General features: G+C 43.1%; 2 protein-coding genes across 6 annotated transcripts in view; one reads left to right on the top strand and one right to left on the bottom strand.

Annotated features, from left to right (window-relative positions):
* inaE (inactivation no afterpotential E) overlaps positions 1-17,744 on the top strand; it is a 229,679-nt gene that overhangs the window by 91,628 nt on the left and 120,307 nt on the right. The window lies entirely within an intron of this gene.
* LOC146173161 (uncharacterized) lies at positions 868-8,987 on the bottom strand. The gene is made up of 5 exons (XM_084584131.1): positions 8,661-8,987; positions 4,962-5,116; positions 3,142-3,224; positions 2,690-2,779; positions 868-1,527 (listed from the first exon to the last, which is right to left on the bottom strand). Exons 1-5 carry the CDS (start codon positions 8,907-8,909, stop codon positions 1,373-1,375), a joined length of 732 nt encoding a protein of 243 aa, XP_084440257.1. The 5' UTR covers positions 8,910-8,987; the 3' UTR covers positions 868-1,372.

The following is a 17,744-nucleotide window of genomic DNA, read 5'->3' on the forward strand; positions in this document are numbered from 1 at the left end:
TTTGCGCTCGGAGAACAGCAATAAATTTCCGCTCTGCACTCTTGACGCAAGCAGCACGTGGTAGCCGAGTACCATCTTCGATTAGGAAGATAGCTATTGGTTGCAATTTGATAATGGGGGAGCTGGTAAGTACTCATGCGAACAAAGCGCTACTCTGGCGCATGCTGTTAATGTACTTAGAGAACACGAGGTTTCGTGTCATCTCAGTTAATTTGTCCTCTTTTTGACTGTTCATAGTCATTAGTGCATTTTTAGTTCCCCCGCCTGCCACCATCTATTCACACAGGATTTATACATGTATTTACCTTTTTTTTTTGTTCATTAATAGTTATACCCACTGGAACTTTGGACCAGAAGAGTTGTAATACTAAATGTTTGATACTGTAATGTGTTCGACTTTTAAACAGCACTCTTAGGTTAAAAAAATTGCTGGAGGCACTTAGATCTATCTTAAGTGTGGTTAGGGGAAAGTTTTTCATGCGACTATTTATATTGATTTGGCGCTTTTTCTCTCATAGCGTCCTTCTTGTTTTCCTTGTTTTGTTTTGCTCTATTTTCTCTCATTCATGTTCTTTTGGCAAGTGTGGGTACGTTTCTTGCACAGTTTAGACCTTCTTGGCTATTTTAACGTCTAATTGACTTTATGGCTCTAATCTTAACCAATTATTCTACATTGACGAATTTTGCTCTCAGAGACATTTTCTTCAGCCTTTACCTCACGCAACCATTCTTTCATCAATCAATTCATTTCTCGATAATGAAGATGTGGTGCCGTCCGCGGACGCATAAATCCAGTTCATACTCGTCAGCCTATAAAGGCGTTCGCCTTCATAACGAGGTGTGTGCTTTCTTTCGAAATGACCACCGTTTCTTTGCTAACGAGGAAAACAACACACAGAGTTTATTTAAATAACAGTCGAAATGATACCGATACTGATGACTTGCGTAGACAGTTCTTCTCAGAGCTGTCACTTTGTTTAGCAGCGTTCTGCGCACAAAGGGAAGTGCAGAGTTTCGACCACTGAACACATTGATGATTTTAGGGAATGTCCTTGAAGCCATTGCCAGAGGTACACACAGCCATACTGCGTATCAGGTGCGGCCAGCACTCATGCTGTGAAGCGCCAGCGCCTCGAAGCTTCACTGGGAAGCACCGTAGAAAGTGAAGGCAACTTTCCAGCGCGTAAATTTTCTGCATCCAGGGTGCAGGGGACAAGCGGCTTTATGGCAGCTGGTCCCGTAGAGTGCCAGTATATAGGCTGCAGCAGCATGGCCTGAGTGTGCCTTTGGCAAGAGTGTATGCACAGATGTGTGACACGCCGCCCCGATTACGGTCGCGTCCTCCAGTGCGACGACTCCGTTGTACACAAGCTTAAAGTTCTTCGTGCGGGAACCTGTCTGGGAGACCTTTGCACACAGGATTGTAGATGGTGACTAGCCTCTTGCCGCAGTGTTCCTTGTATACCTTTTGGCACTCTTCAGGTATCCCGTTGTCAACGGCTGACTCCGGCTGGACAAGTTGACAACCTGACGGTGAATAATAAACAAAAGATGGAGAAATGCGTGACATTAATGAAAAAAGACCTGGAGAGCTTTTATGTATCAAGTGTACCTGAAAGACTGGTGCCGTTTTACAATTGAGACAAGGCAATTTTTTGAGCATAAAATATTTTAGGAACGCTGCGGTTCTGGCCTAACTTTAGTCATTTATTGGCCCTGGGTGCTTAGAACTTTTTTTCTCGCTCAGCTTCTGGTAGCGCACCTTCGAGCTTGGTGCATGCTGTTTGGTTGCCGTAACAAATCCAGTCCCGCCATTCGCTTTTTGTGCATTGTTTTCTTTGTTGAAACACCTGTAGTGCGGAATAGGTCTCTTCCTAAGATGTCACCCAATCATGATGTTGAAATAGTTGATATCCTGCTGTGTTTTTGCATTGAGCGTTTCTCACAATCAAGCTTGTTAGTGCAAATACTCTTTCTAAGATATAGATTACGTGCTGCACAGGTAGCATGATACAGTGTTGGATAATGCAGAGCCCTTTTAGCATTTAGCGCATGGTCGAATAGCTGCATAAATGAAATAAAAGTTTCGAGAGAACTATGGAATCTACACAGCAGAAATGCGAAATCCTAAGCGTTGCTGGTACACACAGAGCTTCATGTTTGTTCTCATTATCAATATCAACTAAATTCACCGTCATTATCATTGCTAATGCCATCGTTGTCATTATCACTAATTGCTGTGTCATTGTCATCGCTACTAGCATCTCACTGTAGACAAGGAGAATTACGATGTGTGTTTCACTATCTCGGGCGTGAGAGCGGTTGGTTAAAATGCTCAGCTGGTCATCCGAGGGATGGGCGTTTGATTTTTAGTGGACACAGGATTTATTTATTTGTTCTTAACTATCATCCTCACGGTAAATAAAGATAGTTATTATGTGTGCTTCACGATCCTGACGTGGCGCAGTTTGGGGAAGTGCTCGGCTGCGGATTCGAGGGATGGAGGTTCGATTCCCGGTGGAGACCGGATTTTTATTTTTCTGATGACGTTTTTTCCGGTTTCTGAGGATGACGTCATTTGATTGACAGCTATAGTGTGACCGAACGAACACCTACGGTAGGAGCCATTTAAGGCTTTCACCTTAAAAGTAAATGCGCCGGATGTTCGAATGGAAACACGCCGGCTTACCTTTCCGGCCTTTCTTCAGTGTCTCGACGAGGATGGCACATGTCTTCTCTGGACTGATGTACATTAGTTTGCGCTCGACTTTAGGTTGACCTGCAAAGCGAGGTCGGAATATTAAGCGTTTCCTTTGTGGGGTGTAGTTTTAAATCGTGGCATCAAGTTAAAGATGCAAACTGATCAAGCACTAAGTGATTTTGATGGAGGATGGCTATAATTCTATCAAATTGCCTGAAGGCATTTTTTTTTGTCTCATCATTTATGTCCTCACGATGATAATACGACTATTTTCTATCAACAGCGCACCAACACCGTAATCACCCTATGCTGTTGATTTGTTACGTTGCGGTATACGTTACTAGAAATTCGGAATGCCAAGGTTAAACGCAGTAATCTCACTGCTAGAGTGGTGCATCATGCGTCATATAATTCACGCTGAAGCTCCTGAGGAGCCTTACCCATGCCGTGCTTGTACGAAACAGCGTTGTACTCCTTGTGGATGCCTGTCTTGCTGACGGTGAATATTGTCTTAACAGCCACACTGCAAAATTAGATAGAAAAGAACACGTAGGTATATAAAAAGTGATGTATATTGTTTTAATGTTTTCTTTGAGAATCATCGAGGACTTTTGTTCTCTTGATAACTAAAGGTTTTTACTTGGATGCCAATTCATCCCTTTTTTTTTTTTTTCTGAAATGTGGCCTTATGCAGCTTTTACTGTCCTGTACTGGTATATCAGGCACCTACGCGTATTCAATAACTCATGTAATTCATAAAGCCGAAAGGTGACCCTCGAAAACTGGAGGGCGACCGCTAGCACTTAGCGAAGTCCAACGAGCTGTGGGCTCTAATGGAGGTAACTGGACTATCGCACCTCCCTGTACCAACGTGCATGAATATAGGAAAAACGTGTTTGACTCGAAATCCAAGGATCCCTGGTTGGATTCCCATCTCACACTCCGTAAAGCTTTTGCCGATTCTACCTTGTCACTTGGCCTGGTGTCGTCATAACTCGCTGACCAATCAGTGCCTGGTCATGTTACCTGCAAGTTCTTACTCGCCAGTGGCCTGCTCTTGATTGTTCGCTAACATCGCACCCTTAAAGGCTCATTTTCGTGTCTATAGCGCACGCCCCGCATAAAGGGAGTATTGAGATTCTGATGCAAGCACTTAATAGGCGCAGTGTTCCTTGCTGTACCAACTAAAATGGTGCATCAGTGTCTGAGTGCACTTTTCTGTAGGATGTTATTTATAGACACGGGAAGGGTGCTTTTTGCTTTAATTACAGCGAACGCCGACGTCTAGAACCCAGGCGCTGGGTCTCTCGGTTTGCGGCGTTTGGAGTCGACACTTGCATTTATCGCGTTTCTGCAAGGGTGTCGATGATAAACTCTCCTTGACGAGAATAACTACGAGCTTTCCGCAGAGATCTCAAGCATGCTGAAATTTGCGTTCATACAAAATTGGTTTGAGAAGAACCTTCTGAAAAATCCAAATTGTAGCTGATGCAGTGAAACGATGATGAAATGATACCCCACCATTTCACGTGAGGCGGAAGGGGCTTCAGTGTCCGATGAGGTCACAGCTATACACACTGGTTCCATGCACATAATTTATTTCAATTTCATGAAGTTATAAAAAATGAATACATAATTGTCTGGCAGCTAGCATTACGAGGAGGCCTCCACGTAATCTGCCTAGATTTCTGCTGTTTTTAAGTAGCAATGAATGTATGTGCGTATAGTGAGCACTGTACTCCATGGCGCTGTATGACGTTTTATCTTTCTCACCGTTACACGTGCAGGTGATCCTCATCTCTTGCAGACACCTATCGTCATCGCTTAGGGCTGTTCGCTTCAACTTTACAGTATCACTAAAACTAATCCATGTGCTGAAGTTTTCGCCAGAGATGGCCATCGGTTCGAAGGAAAGGAGAGATTTCTTCTTCCCGATTTTGATATTTATTCTTTCTCACCTTATCTGGAGGAAGGCGATCAAATGCATGATTTTTACGGGAGCCATTTAACGAATCGTGCTGGAGTGATGTGCCTAATGTTGTTGATTATAAATGACGGAGCAGGAGCCGTTCTTTGCTGAGTGATTTGTTTTGCTACAGTGGTGTTTGCTGGTGTAGGTTAAAAAAATTATCCTTACGTATAAGTGACTGGGGAGCCGTTCCCACGGCTTCCTGAAAATGGTACCTTTGAGACCATCTATCCAATGGGAGATAAATAGAAAGTAAATAGAAGAAAGGGCATAAAGAATAGAAACACTCACAAGCCCTCCATGTTTCTTGCGGTGCGCCCACGTAGGACGTACTCGTAGTCTCTGTCGTTCAGTTGACGCACTCTTTGTGCTGATTCACACGTGTCGCCTTCTTTGAGATTGAAGTTGCGCTTTACCACGTAGATCCTTTCTGTTATGTTGATAAACTGTAACAATAGAGGGGTAGAGCTTTATAGTATTCGATATTTAACATGGCGGCATGCTGTTGAATTCTTCATTAAATGAGCAATAAACGCGTGTAGCGGTGTTACATGCGCAAGAGTGTAGCACGCTTGCAACCTTGTCTTGTTCAGTTCTTGACCAGCAGTTTCTTACCAGGACGCCGCGATATCTGTGGACCAATTGTTTTCGTTTTTGCTATCTAACTAAATTAGCAAGGGAACCTAGCCTTAACGCATCTCCGAGCAGATGATGACATGACTTATTTATTTAGTTACTATCAGGCCCGTTGAGGTGTTTTAAATATTAGGGATAATTGTACAAAATGAGTACAGTGTGGAAAGTACTTACTATAGGGGATGAAGAAGCGCAAATTTACCCGCCGAGGTGGTGCAGTGTATATAGGGTGCTAGATTACTGCACCCAAAGATGGGGGATCGAATCCCGGCCACGACGGCCAATTTTTTTTATGGAGGTGAGAAGCAAGACGCCCGTGTGCTGTGCAATATCAGTGCGGAACCTCTGGAGGTCTAAACGAGTCCTCCACTACGGCGTCTCTCATAGCCTGATTCGCTTTGGGACGTTAAACCTCACAAACGAAGCAAACCAGAAGCAGATATTTGAATGCTTCAGCTTCAGGAAAGAGATGATGCAGGCGGGTGTCGTCTCCATTATAAGCTGGGTCGTACTGAAATGTTGGCGCATCCATTTCGACTTTTCACAATTGATAGTGCAATTAATTCAATGTATGAGGGCATGACTTGTCTGTATATTATAGCTGAAAGAGCTACGAACAGACAGCTGTCTCCGCCTAGAAAAGTCCTGGAAAGGTTAGGTACTAGGTGCGAAGTGTAGAGCCCAGGGTCTGCTTCTGAGCCACTTCGAGCGGATTGAAATGCATCTGCACGGTTCCTAATCTCTTGATACTAAAAAAAAAAAAATTGTCTTACCCTATCTAACACGAAGGACCTCCACTGATGCTAAATCAGCGCCACTATATGGCTCAAAAGCAAACCCCCTGGGCTGTAAACTTTTGACAAAAACTGTACGTTCGCCATATTGCTGCCTACTTATGCTTTTGTTTCCTTCCTCATCTTTCGTCACCTATCCGCCATTGGCTCCCGATAGAATGCCGTGCCAGTCATACAAATAGGTAAATAAGATGTGTAAGCCCTGGACACGTAATATGAATACCACTTAAGTACTAAGTTAGGGAATGAAATGTTTAATAAGCTGCCATATGGTTATAAATGAAGCCTGGGCACGTTTCCTCAAATGGCAGTGCATAAAATATACCATACCTTGCTCTTTAACTACAGCGCGCGACTTGAGCAATGCTCGTCAGCCGAGAGATAGCACTGCGTTACCACGCTGTTGCATAGCGGCTTCTCCATTGTTCTCTTTTGCAGGCGAACAGAGAGCTCTGTCGCAGATGGCGTGAGTAATTTTCTCGCCTCCGCAGAACGCCTTGTGAATAACTCACAGACGACCTTTCAATCATGCGTCTCGCTCTTTCTCGAGGTTCTCGGCAGACCGCGTTACTTCGAACCTGTCTTGCACGCGACAGAGGACCGCTATTGTAAAAGTCTTGCAAAACATATTTTTTGTTTGCTTGTTATTGCATCCGAAACGCATTTCCAAGAAATTAAATAAATGGCACGTCTCGTTTTTTTTCTTTTTTTTTTCTTTTTCACGCACACAATCGAGTTTGTGTTGGAGGGAGCGTATTAAGAATCCAGCCAACTCTGTCTCTAAATGCCCTGAAAAAATGTAAAAACAAAGTTTTTGCTGACAGATGCTGTTGCTACTGCGCATGAGGGCATATCCTTATTCTTTTTCAGGTTTTTTACTATCGCTTTATAATAACAACTTCGCATTGTGTACTTTTCTGGCAACTGTTCTTGCGGTACCTGCGGTGCTGCTACCTTGGATGTCAAACGCTTCTGGAAGCAAGCTTCGTAGTGTTTCTGCTTGTTAGGATAAATGGTACGGTTCATATCCCATCAGTGCGGATTTCGTCTCCGAAAATGCACTTTCGCGTATGCTTCCAGAAAAGAATCGGCCGTGCAACATATTGCAGAGGTGCGTCACGTAGCGCTAATGGCGTTGCGTTGCGATTACTGGTCGTTTTCTAAATCAGCGACACGAAACGGTGAAAATATTCGTTTTTAACATAATCTCGTCAGAGGAGCTGCTCGCATCAATGTTAACTATGTGCTTACATGAGTGCTAAACTATAAGCACTTAAATATTACAAGCTCTGTTGTACCATTGCCCGAATACTGAACATTCGACAGCAAACTGCATATATACCGGGTGTCCCAAAGTTTAACAAGCTTGCTTAAGAAGCAGTGTCTATGCCGTGCGCTGGAGCGTCTAGATGGACGCCCACTGAGTGAAAGTAAGCGTTTAGGTCCCTGGCCACGGCGATCGTCTACGCTGAAGGCCTCCCAGGCACTGCTCCGCTTTATGAAAAGCACAGGCCTGATTGAAAGGCTATGATTTTGCTGTTATGTTACGTGATATGACTGTGACATTATGTGATGTAACATGTGTGTGATCTGACTGTACTGACTTCACCCATCCCTCTCTTACCCACAACAGTTATATCCACTCACCCCTTTCCCCCAGTGCAGGGTAGCAAACCCGTTTCTTTTACCGGTTAACCTTCCAGCCTTTCCTCCTCATCTTTTTCTTCCTCCTCCTCCTAAAGAAGCAAAGTTTATAAAAGACGGTGTGTCGAAGCGTTCTGACACCAGGTGAGGGCTGTTGTGAGTCATGTGGCCTGGTCTGCACTATTTTCGCGTTCTCCGAACTTAATTGATCGGTAAATACTAATTAGTCATCCATATAGTTATTGGGTTGAAGAAGAAAGATTTAGTAAAAAGTTTCTAGGTCCACTTGAAAACAAGATGGCAGAAATACTTGCACTAAGCTACCGTTTGCGTAAAGCGACTGTAAATTTGGTATTTTTCTTACCTGCCTTAAATGATAACTAGCGCAATATAAAAAGATTTGAAAACGGAATCTGTTTTTTTTTTCTTTCTGGAAAGGTTTCGCAGATGAAGTTTACGCGTGCAGCGAGAAAACGATGTGAGCCACCAACTGGCCCCGTAATAGCTTTATTTTAAGACCAATATATAAAGCTACGAAATGCGTTCTTTGATGGAAACTTCGCTGCTAGCCGCTGGGGAGACCATCTACAACTTCTGTAGGCACAGCTTGTTCTTCGAGCCAATAATAAAAAAGTTAACTAATTCGTCGCTGCCAATTGAGTAATTTTGGTGAATAATAAACTACGGCGGACTTGGGAAAATGACGACCAAAAGCGTTCAGTTGTTTTTCGTAGCCAGGGTACTCCGTGTAAATAAAAGCTCCTGGTATATGTTTCCATCACCGAGCAGCCGTCACGACGGGTGTCTCAAGCAAATTCGCTTCTAGGCTATCATAAGCGTGAGAGCAACCAAGCTGTCATCAGTAAGATTTAATTGATCAATAAGATTGAATCGAATTGCCCATGAAGTGACTCACGTCTTCCATGTGCTGTCGCTCCCGGTGACTAGGGTCTTCCTCGTAAGGAGTCGTTTCTTGACTATCCTCGGGAGCAGTCTTTGCGGAAGCCGACTCCTGCTGGGCGGTCTTTTCCGGTGGAGATGCCACCGTTTCCTGTAATTTCAAAGTCTCGTCGGTTTTTGAAGGTACCGCAGCCTCTTGTTCACTTGACGCCGTGCGCGTAGCGAGCAGGACCAGACAAAGCGCAAGCCAGGCGCCTTTCGACATCTTTGTTCGCGTCGTCCGACACGCAACGTTCGATCTCGCTGCAAACAACGAGTGCTCAACTTCGCTCCCACACGGATAAATAAACCGCCCGCTGACATGTGTCAGCGCGATTCGACCAATGAGCGCTTTCAACGTACACAGCCGCTTTTCTTGTAAAACACCACTTCGTGATGTAGAACATCTGTCTCTCGTTTCCATGACAGAGAGCAAAATTGTATGCAGTTCCGCGGAGCGCAGACTGTAGCATATTGTCTTATTTTGCATCGATCAACCCTGGTGCTAAGCTGCAGGAATGAGCATGCTCTATTCGAACAGAAAGCATATATATTCGCTTCGGGCGCCTCGCATTAGCAAGCCACGCTTTTTCTCTATTATCGCTGAAAATTGCTACTTGGCATATCTATTTGCTGCCACACGTTCTGCCCGCACAACCCTGCTGTAAGACGTCGGCGATACACAAAATAATGAGAGACCCAAACTCTTCCGCTAGTCCACAATTGCTTTTAAAGTAATATAATTCTCTTTCTGTTCCGGGCCTGGAGGATGCGAACGCTCTTTCATACCGTCACAGCTGCGAGCCTAGCCCGAATACCTCTCACTTGCTCTGAATAAAAGTTTATATAACTCTCTCTCTTCCCTTTGTCGCGAAGTACAAGCCAGTAAGAGCCTATATAGAGGGATTAGTAAGGACGATTGGTACAAACATGTTTGAAGTTTTTATCAGGCGCGAGCAGCCATTAAACTTATGATAATGACATGATATGGAGGTTATCAGCCATACAGCGTCTTTGATAACGTGCTTTTTGTCGGCCCCGAGCAAGGTCAATGTCACAATTGATGAAGCCTGTTTTGAAATGCTCTATTTAAGCAATTGAGCCTCGAGGCCTTGGCTATGGCTCTTTGCGTATCACAAGACGCATAAGATGGCTTTCTTGTGCAAGTCGCTATCGACGAAGGTGGCACTGGTGTACAGTGTTTGTCAAAAGTCTAGAGGCCTGGGGGGTCTGCTTATGAGCTACTTCGTGCTGCTTGTAATGCATTTCCAGTGTTCCGAATCTCTTGATGGTAAGAAGGCTTTTTTTTTGTCCTACCCTCTCTAACGAGGAGCTCCACTAATGCTAAATCAGCGCCACTACACTGCTCAGAAGCGATTCCCTGGGCTCTACACTTATAAGGTTAGGTCGCATCTTGACAGGGAAATTTGAGATTTTAATTTCGAAATGAAACCAGTGGATCCTGGTCAGCGTTTTATTCATTTTTGGAAAACCTGTGATTTTCGTCAAGTTCTATAACTTTCAACTGTAAATACGGTAGTTATTGGCGAGAGTAATTCTAAAATTTTACTGACGAGGTAACACCGGTGTCAGTTTAATTTACTCAGATCTTACAGTCAAAGTGCCTCTAATAGTAGGTCTATGGTGGTAAGCTTGTCCTTGCCGTCTAACGCTTGTACCGATGACTGACGTAAACGATGCTCTGCAGAATGCGGGCTTTTTGCACGCATCTATTTGTAAGAACAACTGAAAAATGACGCTACCTTCTGCAGGATTGTTCTCACTTTTAATCTGCAGGTTTTGTTCTTAGTGCGCTGAATCTATCTCGATACTCCGTGTTCAGTATGATTCACAATTTAAACATCGATGTAAGCGTTGTCAGCTGGGAGCTAAAGGTCAAAGTGGATGTTCCGCTGGCTGTTGTGAAGCAGCTCTTCTGCGGACATTTTAGGCTGTGGCAAGAATGCTCGTAGAGCTCCGCTATGAATTGCCATCCTATCATGTTCTTTATATTGTCCACGCTTCAGGGGAATTTTGACGGTGCCTGATGTTCCTTCTTTAGCGGCGCAAGAGATTAGCTCAAGGCACATTTCGCGTACAAAGTTCTCAGAATTAGTCTTCGTAAGCTCGAGTAACGATGCGGATGTCTCGTATAAAAAGGTCGTTTACAGAAATTCTTCGAAATATTGCATTTTTACTCTTCTCCTCTCGGCGCGAGTGTTCTAAACAATAGGCAAGATTAAGCGCCATCACGCCAATTCTTTACTATGATCGGAGAGACCGCAATGAGAACCAAGGTGGGAGGCTCATTGTGAAGGGGCTGATTCCTTAAATACCTAACAAATGCTGTAGTTCCTGGCAGCTTTTGGCAACAACTGTAAGGTGTTTTTTTGATTCCGCTCTTACATTCTATGTGTGCTTGCAGAAAGGTAGTAACTGCAACTCTGCGTTCATGACATGCGCAGTCACGAGGAAGAGTTAGCCGGCTTTGTAGCATAGCATCTTCAAATAGAAGGTTTGGTTGAAATTCGATTATTCAAATATTTGGAACCCCCTCGTTGCAATAAAGCGCTTAAAGCAAAGGCCGACAACGGACCCAGAGCACATAAATGCTCGTGTCGTCGTGTTTTCAGTTTCTTTTCTCATTTTCGCGATTCATAATCGTGAATACTTTTCTGTTTTCTAGTGCGCCGTCATCTACTCGCGTTAAATATGTGCATAGTATTTTTTTTTTAATTTTGGAGTAATATATTACACACATTGACATTCTGGATAAGAAAGTTTGTAACTGATTTTTGATTACTTTCGTGATTCGTGCGTAGCTTTTGCATTTTTGAAGTAATATATTATACACATTGCCATTCCGGAGGAGAAAGTTTGTAGTTATAGGAATTATGGATAAGTTTCTTCAGTGCAGACGTGCATTTGTATACTGCGCCATTCCGGATGAGAAAGGTTGTAGTTATAGGAATTATGGATCACTTTCTTCAGTGCAGACGTGCATTTGTACTGCGCCATTCCGGATGAGAAAGTTTGTAGTTATAGGAATTATGGATCACTTTCTTCAGGGCTGACGTGCATTCGTACTGTGCAACATGCAGAGCTGGAGACTACGTGATTTGTTAGGGAAACGCAAATGACATTATGCGCATTTTAGAAAGAATAACAGACTGCGCGTATATCAACTGCGCTTTTTTTTTTAATGCCTGCTGAATTTCACTCAGAACCTACATTGTTGTACTAAGGCGCTAGTCTTTTAAATAAAACTGCATTGCATTCTGAATACGAAGACGCGTGGATTCTCTCGATAAACGCAGCGTATTTTTTTAGATCACAATCTCAATTACACTCCAGTGTTGACTTTACCCGGCGGTTCTTTTTAGACCTGCCAGAACTATATCAGTATCGTTTAACAGCGTTTACCACACAAATTGAAGAAGAAAGCATAGGCCACTGAATTCCTTGATTACATCGGAAGAAGTGCTTGAAGCCTTTGCCAAAGCTTTCGCAGTTGGCCATTGTCAAAGGTACAGTCCTTTTTGTGCAGTCAGGTGCAGCCGCTAGCCGTGCTGTGAAGCGCCAGAGCCTCGAAACTCCAATCGCAAGTAACGTAGAGGATGAAGAAAATAATTTTTTTTAGATTGAAAATTTTATGCTTCCAGGCTTCGAGTATACAGTGGCCTGACTTGTACATTGGGCAGAGAATGGACGCTGAAGCACACGGCACTCTATATAATACCCCACAGAGTGCCTCCTCCAGTTTCTCGTGCGGGAACCTATCCGGGGGAGCTTTGCAGATAGGATTGCAGATGGTGACTGGCCTCGTGCCGCAGTGGGCCTTGTATGCTATTTTCCAATCCTCGTTTATCGCGTTGTCCACCGTTGACTCCGACTAGACGATTTAACAAGCTTACGGTAAAAATTATGAATTTCAACGCAGAGTTTTCTAGTTATTAATCTCGATTAATGCACACAATGACCGCCTTACTGTACATTAAAGAAATGAAAAACAAAAGAATAAATAATTGTGGTCCAGAGGTGTAAAAATGATCAGAATGAAAAGCGGATGCTTGATTATGCTCTGAAAATTTAGAGTGTGTAATTGATCATTTAATTAATTGGAAAAAGAAAAACAGTGCGTTCAATGGTGCCGAATCGGTCAGAATGAAGCCAATGTTTATTGATGCAAAGTATCGGTGTATAGCCTTCCTGATTTAAAAGAAGGATGAAACAAGATAAAAACAAACAGTTATTTGTGTATTTTTGGCACAAAGGTTTCTAATTATTAATCTCGATAATACACATAATATCCGCTTTGTTATGCAACAAAGAAATAAAAAAGAGAAAAAAATTAGGAAAAGTTGGTCTAGAGATGTCAGAACGATCAGAAGGAAAATTGAATGCTCGATGATGCTAATTATGAAAATTTAGAATGTGTATTTGATGAATTAATTGCAATAATTGAAAAAGAAAAATAATGCGTTCAATGGTGCCAAACTGGTCAGAATGAAGCCAATGTTTACTGATGCTAAGTACCGGAGTATGCCTTTCTTAATTTAAAAAAGTAGAGATAAATAGAAAGGTAAAACCTTTAATGTAAAAAGTTAAAAACATCGTACGTGTCTGTGAAACGGTGAAGCTTAAGTGTCCCCTAATTTGTTTCAGCTTGTTACTGCAGTGCCCACCTGGGGCGAATATTTCACACCTGCTCTCAATAAAAGTTTATATATGGTATTTACATCTTGTCTCTGCAGTCTACACGCACTACAAAGAAATAAAAGGAACACGTCAGAGTTTCTCGCTTTTTCTTATGTCACTCTGAGAGTCGAGCTTGTGATGAAGGGGGCCACACGCACAATAACAATTATTGTGACTTTTTTGAAATGGTAATTCAAAAACGCACACTAAGCAGTTCGCTCTCACACCTTATTCCAGGTGCTCATAAAGATGTATCATTAATTATGTTTTGACTTTGCCTACTGTTTTTATAATAACTTTACACTGTGTACCTTCCACTAGCAAAGCTTACCTTAGAAACAGTACTGTAACCCTGGATGCCCAAGCTTTGAGGACACAAAAATGCAGTGTAGTGCTACAGGTGCACCCGCAAGAAGAGGAGGATGCAGTTATTTTCACGGCACTCCAGCTTTTAGGTCCTGAGAGATGTCATTCACATTTGCTACCAGATTATGAATCTGAAGTGAGATCTATTACAATGGTAGTATATTGTGGTTTGGTTTATTGGGTTTAACGTCCCAGAGCGAGTCAGGCTATGAAAGGCGCCACATTAGAGGGCTCCACAAATTTCAACGACCTGGAATTCCTTAACGTGCACTGACATCGCACAGCACACAGGCGCCTTGCTTGTCGCCTCCCTCGAAAAACAGCCATCACGGCTGGGACACGATCCTGCATCCTTGGGCACAACAGTCGAGCGCCCTAACAACTTCACCACCGCGGTGGCTCGGGATAATATTCTATTTGTTTTTATTATTTGTTTCCTGGCTCGTGTAAAGTTTTTTTTGAAAGGGTTGGTAACACGATTAAATAAACATTTCTTGCGACAAAAATGAGCGTCCCCTTTAGTCGGCGTAAAGGTATGAATGGTATGAAATGATAGGTTGTTGGGCAGCCCTAAAATCTTTTTTCAGCTTCGGGCCCTTATAAGGTCATATATAATCCCAGCTTTATTTTCTTTTGCGATATGTATTGCGAGCCGATGTTTAGATTTAATGTCATGTGCACTTTGGATAAAGTTGCAAGTGCCTATTTTTCGGTTTAGTGCTTAAAATATGCGTTTAACTCTCCATTATAGCGCCTAAAACGCTCATTTTTAATGCTAAGAAATCCACTTTCTAGTAATGAGACAAGATTTTTTTTTTCCTGTAACAGACGTGAAGCGCCCTGTTCAAGTACTCTAAAATGGCATTCCAATTTGTTCAATTTTGTTCAAACTCTTCTCTCATTTTCCTCCAAGTTAACATGTGGAACTTGCGTTATTACAAAAAAAAATGTTACTTGGTCTGTGTGCGCACTTATGCATGTATGCGCTGTGTAACTGCACTTAGCCATTTGCACTACATGTTCATGTTTAAAGACGTGGAAGGTCACAATGTTATGCTGGTAAGCGTGTAACAGGGTACGACCTCATTCCGTATCACGGTGTTCTGTGTAACGGTTTGGGTTTGGGGGGTTTAACGTCCCAAAACTATGCCATGCGTGTCGCTCTAGTGGAGGGTTCTGGAAATTTCGACCACCTGAGGTTTTTTAAAGTGCGCCGACATCGCACAGACTACGGGCGCTTGCTTTTTGTCTCCATGTAAAAGCGGCCGCCACGTCCGGGATACGATCCCACATACTTGGGTGAAGCAGTCAAGGGCCGTAACCACTGCGCCGCCACGACGGGCTTTCTTCTGGGTAATCTCTTCATTCAATTTCCTTTTATCGTCCTGCACTCTCTCTTCACTTGAAGGCCTAAACCTCTTTGCGAGAAGGTGTTCTGTTTTGAGCGTTTCCTTTTTTGGGTAGTAATTCGGCTCGAACTAAGAAAAAAGCAAGCGGAAAAAAAGAACTGTAGTTCAGCTTCCGTTAAGCCTAGTGTGAACCTATAGCGCCGGTCGAAGCGCGCGGCGTGCCTCTAATATATTCGAGATTGTTGTCAGCGATCATGCGTCTTGCCACGCAGCTACTCCCACGTCAGTTACCCTTTGACCTTGACTCTAACCTTGGCCTTTGGTGGAAACATGGCTACCCAAAGTGGTTGTGGTGAAAGTTCCAACTTCACCTCGAAGTTGTTTGAAGGTCATCGAAGCACACAGTGACCTTGACATAACCTCGCGTAGTGCAACTCTCGCTTCAAATAATTTGGTTCTTATTGCCTTTCGGACGCAGCTCTCCTTTATCAAATAGGTATGATGCTATCGTGTTTACATTATTTGGTGTCGCAGGGCTGTCTCATAATTATCCCTTGTCGTAGCTGAACAAAACCAACTAAGATTGTTAACGTGGTGCTGTTTTTTTATTCGGTTATCGCGAACTGGCTCGGTGAAATAACCTCGTCGTCACTCATCTCTCTGTGTTGCATGCATGACTCCATTTGGTCCCTTTAACGCATTTCGTTCGCTAGTGCTTCACAATGAAAAAAAAAAAAAAAGAAGAAGGATGCCCGCGGTGCAGCGAAATCTGAAGCGTAAACCTCCTCTCATTTCCTCCCGTACTCGGGGAAGTTGGAAGATAAGGCGCTATTCACAGCGGTTAAATAAAAAGCAGAAGCGCAAGCAAAAGAAATGTAAAAGTATAAATGAGCGCCAATTTGCATACGAGAGTGATATCTAGGCTCACTTTCCAGCCGCGGCTGGATGAGCGTTGTCATCTTTGCTTTCTTTTCTTCGTCGGTATTTAGTCTTCCTTTTCTAGGCCTGTCCTTATTTCACGCCTGAAACGTTGGAAAGGTCAGGCGGCGAGTGCCTTCCTTAGCCGTGTGGTACAAGTGCGTGCTTTTTGACGCTAAGGCAACTTAAGATGTTGCATTGCCACATTTGCTTGTGCACGTGTGTTCTTCGAATCGTTTATTGTTCTTTATAAACTCATCTATTTTCTTTAAGAGGCGACAGTTTAAAGTGTGCGCCCTCCTAGGCATTCACAGGTCATCGATTCGAACTTTACGCGCAGCCTATGAACTACAGTTATTTCAATATTCCTCAAAATTGTCTCATAATATGTATTAATTTATTTATTCCAGTAACAGAAACTGAAATTTTAAAATTCTATGTTCTCTGATGCATTCTTGGTCTCAAGGACTGTTCCAACTTTGAAACGCACACTTATGCAATAGTCAGCATATATGTTGAAATAGTGAACCATTATTAATATAAAATCAAGGTGTTGTCACCAATACTACAAACTGTTAGCTGCTTATTTGGAATTTTGCAATGTTTTTTTGCAGCAGCCTCTCGTTTTCCATTTCTATTAGGTTAAAAAAAGGCAGCGGGAAATGTTTATTAGCTCTTGTTATGGTGTTGTATATAAGTGTTCTTTGTGACGGTGCCTATTCTGCATCAGTGAGACAGGCCGATACGTTACTGACCTTGGGTGATTGCGTCAGAAAGATGCAGAAAACCAGTGGCTCGAAAATGACGTAGTGATGCGCTGTGTAGACTGCGAAGACTATTAGGTACTTCTCACAAGGCCAACACAGTCGCCAAGTATAAGAAAGCAGACCTCACCGCTTATTTGCCAGGCACTTGATATACCGAACGGCGGCAACACGTGTGACAGCGAGTGCTGTGCTGTGATTCCGCAAGAGCTTGCTTTTAAGGCGAAAGCCTTAAGCGGCTCATACTGTAGGCCACAGCTCCGTCACACTATAACTAATGTGACGTCACATCCGGTTTTGAGGCAATTTCAAAATTTGTAGTCAAAATGCAAGATACCGCGGGATTCCACTTGTCAGTCCTCCTGCTGACGTCATAAGAATAATAAAAATCTTTTCTCCTCAGGGAATCGAACCTCCATCCCTCGGATCAATCCCAAGCCGAGCGTTTTAACCAACTGCACCAGGTCCGGCACTCTTTTTTTATTACCTGGCTTTGGCACACGACATAACACGAAAGGAAACTTTTTTTTTCTTTCATGTTTTTCGCCACGCCCGGGATCGTAGAACGCACATCGTAATTCTCCTTGTCTACCGTGAGGATGCTAGTAGCGATGACAATGACGCTGCAATTAGTGATAATGACAACGATGACAGCAGCAATGATAATGATGCATGGTGAATTTAGTTGATGATAACGAGAACAATCGTGATGCACCGTGTGCAGCAGCAACTTTCGCATTTTTGCAGTGTAGATTCCAGTGCTCCCGGAATTTTTCTTGACCGGTGGGTTGTATCGGCTCTCAGATGTTCATTGTTGCCTTCCGTATCGCAAATAATCACTTTGTTGACAGCCAGTGTATATGTCTGTGTTCTCTTTCTCGTGTGTTAACGCTGATGAGTTCTTTCCATCGGCAACATTTTCTTTTCTTACTTTTTTTTCTGGTTTTGTTTTTACTATCTCCCCTT

This window comes from Amblyomma maculatum, chromosome 11, assembly GCF_055883805.1.
Source record: "Amblyomma maculatum isolate TAMU_Amacu chromosome 11, ASM5588380v1, whole genome shotgun sequence".
Taxonomy (NCBI): domain Eukaryota; kingdom Metazoa; phylum Arthropoda; class Arachnida; order Ixodida; family Ixodidae; genus Amblyomma; species Amblyomma maculatum.